The sequence below is a fragment of the Rhinopithecus bieti genome, unplaced genomic scaffold, assembly GCF_001698545.2.
Source record: "Rhinopithecus bieti isolate Rb0 unplaced genomic scaffold, ASM169854v2 scaffold_3948, whole genome shotgun sequence".
NCBI lineage: Eukaryota > Metazoa > Chordata > Mammalia > Primates > Cercopithecidae > Rhinopithecus > Rhinopithecus bieti.
Genome location: NW_016804646.1, coordinates 3525033 through 3536722, shown reverse-complemented (window position 1 = coordinate 3536722; position 11690 = coordinate 3525033). Strand labels below are relative to the sequence as shown.

Below are 11690 nucleotides of genomic sequence, written 5' to 3'. Positions count from 1 at the left end.
AAAGAAAAAAAATCAAGATAATTAAAGTAGAGAAATGTGACGAGACAGTAAGTAGTAACACATTTTCAGGCCTACACAATAGTTTTCAGCATAGTGAAATTTGAAAAAAAATAAAAAAGTAAATTCAAAAGATTGTAGAAAATGGAAGGAGCCTAAGTGCTGTAAAGGCAAGTACTCCCAAAACTTGAAAAGTGTATATTCTAAACTTGATGGCATAACCTGTAGATTCCTAAACAGATGATTTCGTATTTAAACTGGTGGCTCTACAAGGAGGTTCTGGTCCCGTTGTAGCTTCGGATTTCATCAAGTAGTTGATGAAAAAAAGTTATTTTTGAGCTAAGAACAACCCATGGAATTTAACTTCACTGTGCTCTTTTTAAGAGGCCAAATTCACAAGGTACAGAGAGCAACTAGATTAAAAGCAAGTTACTAGAGTTTGTATTATTTATTTATTTATTTATTTATTTATTTTTGAGACGACATTTCACTCTTCACCAAGGTATGCCTGTATTTTGGGATCTGGGCCAAAGAAACGTGTGCTCTATAAAGTTGCAGTTAGTTGGATTCTTGACTCGGAGACTATTCATGCTTAAAGAATATCAGCTGATAGATTAGTGTCAGTCTGCTGAAGGGGTATGTGTTGCAGAAAATATCCAGAAAAAAAAATGAAATCTTCTGTTGGTGTCTAAACAAACAGGTGTAGAATTATGGAATCCTAGAGACTTGTCTTAGCACCATTAGCAAAAATGTCAGCAAAGATATTCTTAAGCATCATCAACTCTTAAACAGTGATTATGGACAGGGCAGGGTTTGGGACTAGAAGTTGATAACCTCAGTTGCCTTACCCGTTGATCATTATGGAATGTTGTGTACAATGTAGGGTTTTACATATTAAAAGGGACCTAGACAAATCAGAGTGCATCTAAACAAGTGGGCGGGTGTAAAACCATGTCGTTGGTTTAGGGAAGAGGACACTTAGATATTTTAGAATTTTTCAAATGTTTGTGGGGCTGCTGAGTGGTGGCCATTGATAGAAATTTTAGGAGAGCAGATTTTGGTTTATTAAAACAAATTTTAATATTTAAGATCTTTAGAGATGGCTAAAAGTTTCTCTTGATATTGGGGATATTTAGATAGAAAATACATGCCTGGGGTTCACGTTGGGAGAGTTTTTGTACTATGTGTGATTAAGCAAACAGTTCCGAACATTTAGTTCTCTGAACAACTGCTGCGGGTTGACGAAGGTAGCGCGGTGGTGGTGGGGCATTTGAGTGTCATAATGTTTGATACAGCAAAATAGTGTGTACAACATATTAGTTAAGAAGAATTCCTATGTTTCATGAGAACACCTGTGAAACTATTACTTACAAAAGGACTAAAGCATTTCCCAAACCCATACTTGTTGCATGTTTCTATAGTAGTTTGGCTATAATTTTATCCTCCTGCTAGGATAACATTCCCAGAAGCTCTGATTGCCAGGACTTACAAATGGAAAGCTTTAAAGACAAAACTTTTAAAAACAGGATTATGGAGAAAAAGAATAAATGGGGCTTTTGCATACTAAGATTGGAAACCAATGGATTCAGTTTATTTGTTGAGTAAGTATATGAAGCACAGGCACAGAGAGGTTGTAAGAAAGAGACTTGTCTAAAATCACAGTTACTGTTAAAACTGGAATCAGAACTTGTTCTGACTCGAGTGTTCTGAGTCACACACCAGAAAGTGCTGATGATTTTCTACTTTTTTTTTTTCCTGTTTATAAAGGTAGTACATAGTTGGCCAAACTCAACAGTGAATAAGATTATAAAGCCCTTGAGGACCGGAACTATGTCTTGGTCACCTTTTTATTCCCATCATTACTATCTTGTACATTAATTTGTGCTGTGTTATGAAATTGAGTGATGTATCTTAGAGACTGAAAAAAAGGATGGTAGAAAGACTTCTTATCAGTCTTCCTTATTAGAGTAAGTTCTTTGGGAGCTGGAACCATGACTTGTTTAACTTTAATGCTGCAGAAACCCAGCTGTTTCTTCCCTTTGTTTACCTCCACCAGGTATATATTGAGGGCCAGCTGTGTTCCAGGCACCTGGGGACACGCTGGGTAATAGAATCTCATAGAATTTTGTGTTATTAATCAACGAGTCACATAGGTATTTATAAAAGTATAACTTAAGTGGTAGATGAATTGTATTCTCTAACCAGATAGATGCTTATATATGAGGACTGTTGGTTTTATGCATTTATTTATTTATTTATTTTTAGATAGTTTTTTGCTCTTGTTGCCCAGGCTGGAATGCAGTGGCACCATCTCGGCTCACTGAAACCTCTACCTACTGAGTACAAGTGATTCTCCTGCCTCAGCCTCCCAAGTAGCTGGGATTACAGGCATCCGCCACTACACCCAGCTAATTTTTATATTTTTGGTAGAGACGGGGTATCACTATGTTGGCTAGGCAGGTCTCGAACTCTTCACCTCAAGTGATCTGCCTGCCTCGGCCTCCCAAAGTGCTGGGATTACAGGCGTGGGCCACCGCACCTGGCACATTTATGTATTTTTTAATCTAGTCATCTTATGTGAATTTTTTGATAACTTGCAATAGATTTATTTTTTTTTTTAAGTTTGATAAATTTGTTTACCTGGAAAGTCACTGTTCTTCCCTAGATTTGTTATATTACTATAGTTACTTATAATAGTAGAGTCTTCAATATTGAACTATTCTTGCACTCAGGGTATAAATTCTACTATGTCTTAGTGCATTTTTATTTTTCTATTTATTTCAGATGTTTGCATCTATATTTTTAGGCAAATTTTATCTATAGTTTTCTTTCCTGCTGTTGTTCTCAGGCTTTGATATTGGTGTGATGCTAACTATATTGTAAGAATAGGTAGTTTCTGAAAAAGATATTTAAATGATAATTATACGCAAAGTGCTTTTTTAGTCCAGAGACCTGGCTAAAGGATATATGTGTGATTTTAATTAGATTAAATTTTTCTAATGCCCCTTGGTTAATTACTTGCTGTAATTATGGAAATTATGTAAATGAGCATTTGTGTTTAAATTATTATTTGGTTGTTGAAAACTTGAGAATTGCTGTCATATGCTAATTTAAGATAAACACCAATTTGGTACTGGACATTATTAGGAAACATTTAATTATAAAGCTAGAAGTATAAAAAGAACCTTAGGAAATAATAAAATTCTGCCCATATCATGTAGTCAAATCCAAGGTAATCTCTTGATTTTTGTTGATTTTAGTTGCTGTTCAGAGAAAAGCATTTGGTAAGCTTTAACAAGCAAATTGTTATTTAAGAGATAAAATTTGTTATAAAATGAATATTGGTATCACTCAAGCAGAAAATGTATTACAGTGCCTTTTGTAATTGATTAAGATTTTATAACTGAGTAAGAATAGCTTTGATCCTGCCTTTTTGCTGTGTTGGATTTTATTTAACCAAAACTGATTTAAATAACTAGTTAAAAAATTAAAGAGTGCCTTCATATTTGATAGTTCCTAAGGAACTGTCAATAGATTGAACTTCCCCATGTTTGGAAAGCATACAAAATACATTTAAAAAAATAAAATACATTTTATTTTTAAATACTAATGGATGCAAGCCTTTCTCCCAAGGAGGACACAGTCTATAGGATAGAGAGACATTACATATGCATCTGGCTAACCTTACTAATGACAACCCTTATTAGGCAGTATGTTCCAGTAGACAGGAGCGTGTCTTCTGGTGCGTACTAGAAGCTTAGTAATTTTTGAAAGGATCCGTTTTCTTTATAGTACTCGACTCATTAAAATAGAATTCTCCTACTTAAAAAAAAATGTGTATGTATATCCAAGAACAGTAATACAGGTTTTTAAAAACAGGTCATTGATTTTAAGTGTCACTACTTCCTTTTTTTGTATTTAATATTTCAATTATTAACCCAGTGTAGTTTGATCTGTTACCATCTTTTTCCCTTGAAACTTCTCTGATCACCAGTGGCTTAGTAGTCAAATCCAAGGTACCATCTTTTGCTGTTTATCTTACATTCTTTTGTAGTATTTGATACTGTTGATCACCCTGTCCTTGAATCTGTCATTTCTTAGCTTCTATAACACCCCTCTTCTCTAGTTCTTCTTCCTACCTCCATTTCTTCTTGGTTTGGATCTTCTTTTCCTTACCTTTCCTGTTTCTCAAGTGCATTCCGTCCTTCTTTCTCCCATTACTTGCTCTAAGATGTCTCTTCTGATAGCTTTAACCATTAAATTTGTATATGAAACTCAGACTTCTGCTGAACTTGCAGTCTGTTGTCTTTTGAACATCTCTGTTTGGATATTCTAAAGATATCTAAAAATAATCGAAGTGGTCCCATTTAAATGTCCTTCAGACAGATTAGTTCTGAAGTACAAAAGAGGCTTTGGTATTAGTTTTGTCTGACAGGCATTCTTATAGTTGTTTACTGAAGCTATCATTTGGAATGACTGGCCTCCTTTAGATTTGGAAAAATTAGATAAACTAACAAGTCCATATTATACCGGTTAGGAAGGAGCTTGGGCTTTGAAGTTAATTTAATAAGATATGTTATTTGATTGGTATAAAAATTGGTTTGTGGTAGAAATTAATTAAGGCTGTAGTCCTGTTAAACATGGGCTTAATCCAGAGAATGACAGAATAGGCCAAGAGCTCTTTATTTGAGTTTTAACGCTTTATCAATGAAACCTCCCCTGCCCTCTCTTTTTTCCCCTGGACTAGCAAGAATATTTTTTTTGTCTAACACATTTAAAATTTTTACTTTTAACAGAAATTAGCAGAGTACGGAAAGACATGTACAATGACACATTAAATGGCAGTACAGAGAAAAGGAGTGCAGAATTGCCTGATGCTGTGGGACCTATTGTTCAGTTACAAGAGAAACTTTATGTGCCTGTAAAAGAATACCCAGATGTAAGTATATTTTGTTGTTTCATTCAATTTTGTTCTGCTTCACATATTTTGGGAAGAGATATGTTTGGTGGTAAATACTTAAGCATTATTAGCCACTTTAAAAAAATGCAGTCATCAACTGAAGTGTGAATAATTTGGCATGGATAATTTAAAAAGTTTCTTTCTAAATATGTTTCCATTTGATTGCTGCTATGTCACTTTGGAAATGCACATGGTATAGACTCTTGGGTTTCAAAACTGAATGAGGAATTGTGGAAAGCACTCTGGCCTGACTGTCACAGAGCACCAAGCACAACTCTCCTCATCTTTAATCTGACCTTCAAGAAGCCACAGGTTGGGCCACAGCATTCTTTCTGTAAAATGAAGGTGTTGGACTACAAGGTTCCTTTCAACTCTAAAATTTTTATTAAAACCGCTGTTTGTAACCTGATTTCCCCTCATCTTAGTCCATTGTTCAACTATTCTCTATAAACATCTTGCGAATAGCCTCCTTTTCCTGTATCTGTTAATTTCTAAGTAAATCCAGATTCTTTGCTTTTTGTTACAAAACCCTATGTGATACGGTCCATTCTATTTCTCTGACCTCATCTTAAATGATTTCCCTCTTCTTTACCACACTGTAGTCACATTGGCCCTCTTTTGGCTTTTAGAGCAAGTCAAGTCTGTTCCCAGTCTTAGGGACCTTTATGTTAGTTGTGCTCTGATCTCTGGCTGGCTGCTTCTTGTCATTAAGAATTTAGCTCAAATGTCGCTTCAGAGAGGCTTCCCCGACCTTTTTATTTAAAAGCCATCTATCTAGCTACTCACTGTTTCACATTGTCTTTTTTTTATCTTTGCAATAGCACTTATAATCGGGCATTTCTCTGGTTTATTTTCTCTCTCTCTGTCTCCCCAGAAGAATGTAAGGTGTACGTAAAATAAGAATCTTGTCTTTGTTATTCACTGCTGTATCCCTCGTAATATTGGCACATAATAGGTAACAATAGTTGTTGAATAAACCAAGAAAAGATGGTGACTTTATGCTAAATTTCAGAGGACTTTTATGAAAGCAGATGAAAAAAGGAGTTATAATGTCAGAAATACGATGTTGTGCTCTATGATTCATTGGTTATATGGACAGAATACTAGTCTGTAGATGAGAAATGTCTTAAGTTGAATTAATAGGAAAAAGCTTTGATACTTTGCGGTTACATTACAATTTGCAAAAATTGATCTATATAACCTTTTTTTGTTTTAAAGATTATATACATTTACTCTGGTTTTATAGGTATTTGGTTGCAAATACACAAATAGTCTTGGATAATGTAGGAAAAGAGGAGTTGGTTGGAAGATTATTGAGTAACACAGAGGATTAAAGGAATAGCTGGAAAACAAAGTGCCATGTTAGGCTAGGAACGAGGGCATCTGAGAACTTGAGCAGCAGGAGTTTGTGGAGCTTCTCGGTTGAGAGCCTTACTGACATAAACTTGGCATCGGTGCCTCCCAGACTTTAAAATTCTTAGAAGAGTGGATGTGTTCTGGGCCTTTCTGACTGGGGAAGTGAAGTTACCTACCGTTACCTAGACACGACCACTGTGAGCCTACCCTGGGTATTAGGATTATTTGTAGAGATGGGAAACGGTGATTTGGGCAGCTGTTCCAATTGGGGTCTACTGCTGTTAGGTTTTTCACTATCCCAGAAAGGATAGCAACTGTCTGTTTTGCTTATTTAAACCTTAAGGGATAATGTTTCTGCAGTGGGCATTAACATAGAATATGTAAGACCTTGATAGAGAATATAATGTTCATCTGTCTGGTTCCATCTCTTAAAAAAAGAGATCCTATTCAAGGAAGGGATATTTATGCATTATTTAAAAGACATATGTTTCATATAGTCTTCTAAGTCAGGACTTGAGTTTAGAGGGCACCTCTTCACTATATTCCTTTCCTTCCTCCTCCAGTTGTGACTTCTTGCCACAGTGAACTACTGTTACTGACAGGTGTGTTGGAGCATGACATTTGTCTTGATCGGTGATTCTCAAAACACACTCCTTGGACCATAGTTTCTGTGCTTTCTGGGAACTGTAAATGTTCAAGCCCCTTTCCATACTTATTGAATCAGAAACTCTGGGGTAAGCAATCTGCCTGTTAAGCCCTGTAGATAATTCTGATGCTTGCTGAAGTGTGAGAAACACTCCTCTAAGTTTTTTGGGTTTTTTTTCTGGAGCGGGGGCAGGGGCAGCCAGGCAGAGAGGTAGGTGATCATGTACCTGGTTATTTTGCCAGACATCATTTCAGGAGGCCTGAAACGGTAAGTGGTGAAGTGATGAATTAAACAGTGTCACTGGTCTCGTGGAGTGGACATCTCAGTGGCAAAGACAAACAGTAAACAAATGAATCTATAGCTGTAATCAGTGTTACGGAGAAACATAAAGTGGGGTAGACAGATGAATAGTGACTGTGTATGGAAGGAGGTATTCATTTTTAAGGGTAATCAGGGAAGAAATCTCTTATAATATGATGGGAATGGAGAGACAGGAACAGAATGATGGGAGGAAGGCATGAAAACCATCTGGGAGAAAAACATTCCAGGCAGAGTGAACAGCAAGTACAGCTGACTCAGGCAGGAACGTGCTTGGGAAGTGTTGTAAGATGTGAGGTTAGAGAGTTAGCAGAGGGGCAGTGTCATGCCGTGGTCAAAAGTAGGAACTCAGAGTCAAGACTTCTAGCTAGTTTTGCTGCTTGTTTTGTGGCTTTGGTGTTACACTTGATCTTAACCAAAAGCCTGGGAAGTGATGTTGTTTTGTGACTTTTCATTCCTGGTGTTCAGTTTTCTCATTTCTGTAATGGAGATATTAAACTTCTCACAAGATTATGAAGACTAAAGAGTTAATATGAGTGAAGCACTTGGAAAATGTCTTTATGCTGTGTGTCACAAGAATGTAAGCTCTATCAGGGCAGGAATCTTTTTGTCTTTCAGTACTGTATTTCCAGTGCTTAGAATGTGTCTGGTAAATGGTGTATGCACAGTAAGTATTTGTTGTGCATATTTGTATGAAACTCATTCTTTCAAATATTGTTAAACTTTTCTTTTTCTTTAAACCTGTTGTCTTTTGCATTTGCACATAGCACGTTACCTACAGAAGTCAATGTTAAGTTAGAGATAGTGTTTTGGACTTAGCTGTGCAGAGCTCTGAAACTGATATGAGAAGAAAGTCTCAGACTCAAGGTCTGAGAAATAAAGCCAGTGCCCTTTGCAACGTTTTTGAAGTTTGACCTCATGATGTGAGAATGAGAAGCTGATATGAATAGGCCACTGAAAATGTATTAAAATTTTTACAGAATTAATACTTATGAATAAAGCAGACTTCTGTTGCATCTCTACTGTATACCAAGCACATTCTGGGTGAGAATATTTAATTCTTTTGAAAAAACTCTGATATAGTAAAGACAGTAGGATTTTTAGTCAGATAAGCCTAGCTTTTGAATTCTGGCTTCTCCCCTTATTGACTCCATTTGTCAACAATTGCCACAATAATGCTGCATGATAAAACACTCTAAAACTGGGTGGCTTAAAATAATAATCATTTATTTCTGTGCTCATGGGTCTGTATGTTGGCTGAGGGTATACTGATTAAGGTGGAGCCTAGCTGGATTGAGGCTAACTGTGGGTGGGTTTAGGTCTTCTCCATTTATGTTCCTGCTGGGCCCAGGCTAAAGCGGGCAGTGGCTGCTTAGGGCATGCTGTTATGTCAGGCCACTGGAATGCAAGATCCAAGCCAAATTGCATAAGCATGTGTAAGGCCTCTGCTCTTGTTCCTTTCCATTAGCCCAGTGATTCTCAGCTGGTGGTAGTTTTACCTATGGGGACATTTGGCAATGGCTAGAGATACTTTCAGTGTCTAAACTTGGGAGAGGGGGTACTATTGGCGTCTAGTGGGTAGAGTCCAGGGATACTGTTAAACATTCTGTAATGCACAGGACAGTCAGCCTCCATGCACCTCTAGCCCCCCAACTAAGAATTACCTGGCCCCAAATGTCAGTAGTGCTCAACGTCTACTACTGAGGTTTCTCAACGTCAGCACTACTGACATTCACTTCATTTACAGTGAGAAGGGGACTGAAATAAATATTTGCCGAAAAATAATTGAGATGATCACATTGGCTTTGAGCATATGGCTGCTTTTTAGAATCTGTTTGTCTATGAAGTTATGAGGTTCACTTCATAGGATTGTTTGGAGGAGTGAAGGTAACAAATATGTGACACCTGATAGAGCAGGCACTCTGTGGTTTTTGTGATTACACATAAGAAACATAATCCTGTTCTTGAAGGAGCTCAGTCTTGTATGAAAGATAAAGATTAAATTATTTAAGACTTTAAGTTTCTCGTGCATTCATAAAACTACAGACATGAAAGAGCATTGAAGTTATATTTAGACCATCAAACTGTTTATTTGGCTGGTCAAGTTTTCTTGTTTGAATCCATGGAAATGTTATAAATGATTATGAATAGAGTTAACTGATTTACATAAGTAAAAAGTGTTATATTTTGAATGAGTCAGTAATAATTTTGTCATTAAACTTGCCTAGTTATCAATTTCAAGCTGCTGGAAATTGTTCTATAGGATCTGCCAGAGTAGTAGATTTGTTAAATATTCGCGAGGTCTAGCTGTTGACGATACTAGTCGTCCTGTTAAATGCATGAACAGTTTAGATTGGTAAACTGCCTCCTTTGGACATGATTTGATGATTAAATTGTAGTGAGACTCCTTGGAGTTATGTGAATATAGTTCTGATTTTCTGATGTTTTTAAAATGGGCTTTAATTTCGAATAATAGCTTTGAAAGGCATCTCTTGGGTCTAGGCCATCATGAATACCCATATTGTCAAAGGTTTTGTAAGATAGACAATGTCTCTTCAAGGATTGTGTTTTCAGCCTGTGGGATCCCAGCCTGGTTGCTGTTGTGAGTGGTTTAGATTCATAATGTTATTCACAGTATACTCTTACAATAATATATGTTGATGATGGAACATGAGTTGTAAGTTCTCTTTCTGTTTCATTTTCCTGGGTTTGCAAATCAGCTTAGGCTAGTCATAGCTTCTGAGTTAGTTAACATAGGGTTGTTATTTGTCACCAGTCTTGAGAAGCTGGTATCAAATTGGGTGTTGAGCTGGCATTTGTTTTAGAGGGATTATGGGGAGAGGGGCCAATTCAGTAAGTTATCTTTCCTTAAAGTCTTTGTTCCTTTGAGGAAGAATTAATCAAGAACCTCAGGAGTCTTGATGTACACTACTTTCACTTTCATTCTTCTGAATAACAAATGATATTAAGTCAAAATTTAATGATATTCAAAGTCTCCTTTTCAGTACCCAGGTTAACACTTTATTTTGCCTGAATATGATCATAATTTTATGAGTGAAAATAATCTTTAAAAGTAAGATCTGCACATCTCTTTTGATTGTTTGTACAGGAATCTATTTAAAGGTAGTTTTCTCATAAGGTTAGTATATATTTTATTCAGTGGAGTTGTGAAGTGATTCAGATTACATATTAACCTGTTAAAGTTTTAATTTAGCAGTGTGATTTGATAATGTAGGGCATATCTTTACATTTTAGGTAGGGAAACTTACTGTTGATATATAATTTCAACTAGATCGGTTTAGTAAAAGTCAATTTATGACTCTTCGTTGTGTTTTGAAGTTTCCTCTTTATTTCACTCTGTAGGGCCTGTTGTGTACCAAATATTTCATAGGCTTTTTATGCTTTGGGATATACTACATTTCTTGGGATGTTAGTAAATGATTACAGAAAAGGTTACAAGACAGTCTGAAAACAATACATAGCTGATATTTTTCCAAAGTTTAACATTTCTTTAATAAGGCCTTTCTGAGTTTTAAAAATGCAGGCACTTTCTTTTGTAAATAATATGTTTTAATATTTGATAGGAACCAATACTTAGAAGAACAAAAGAAAAGATGGGGTTGTCAGGGAAGAATTATTCAGATTAGACAGAAACGTTTGTCTGTGATTTATCTAAAAAGAGTTAGGATCTACTCTGTTAAAATTACTGCTACAAAGGACTTTTATGTATAATTTGATAATAATTTCATATCTACTCATAGGGATTCAATCTCCATATCTCTGAGATTCTTGCTGAAATAGCCAAAGTATATAATATAGAAATCGAGGAGAAATCTGCTTCTCAGTGCTATGCATATTCCAGGAACATTGAGCTATTTCTGATAAAGATTAAAGGAAAGCTCAAGGTGATGGTCTCCTTTCAGCACAATTTGAGAGAGCAGTGTCTCTGGGAGTAAAATGGCTAATAACAGAATCTTCCTCATCCTAACCCCTCAAAATTGTCACACATGAAATGGGCTATGAAACAGTCAAAGGTTATACCGCTTGAACTCTTCCACGCTTTTCAGTTCCTGTTTATAAGTAGGTGACCTAAATTTATTTTGTAAGTTAATGAGATTATATTTTCTTTTGATTTCAATTTGGGCAGAAAAGTACCTTAGTTTTTGAGGTCACTTGCCTTTACTTTAGGGATGTTGAGGTTGAACTTTTCAGCTATTAGCTTTTGAGCTAAATTCAGTTAATCATTTCATTGGGAAAAAATCCATATATATTTAAGTGATTTTTGTTTTGTTTTATCTTAGAGACAAGGTCTCACTGTGTTGCCCAGGCTGGTCTTGAACTCCTGGGCTCAAGCAATCTTCCTGCCTCAGCCTCCCAAAGTGCTAGGATTACAGGTGGGAGCCATTGCGCCCA

At 36.2% G+C, this 11690-nt stretch overlaps 1 protein-coding gene across 1 annotated transcript in view; it reads left to right on the top strand.

Annotated features, from left to right (window-relative positions):
- The first annotated feature begins 349 nt into the window (after nucleotides 1–349).
- QKI (QKI, KH domain containing RNA binding) overlaps nucleotides 350–11690 on the top strand; it is a 131454-nt gene continuing 120113 nt past the window's right edge. Inside the window, exons 1-2 of the mRNA XM_017869533.1 lie at nucleotides 350–397; nucleotides 4745–4936. Of these exons, the coding sequence (XP_017725022.1) occupies nucleotides 350–397; nucleotides 4745–4936 (240 nt within the window). The remainder of the gene's footprint in view (nucleotides 398–4744; nucleotides 4937–11690) is intronic.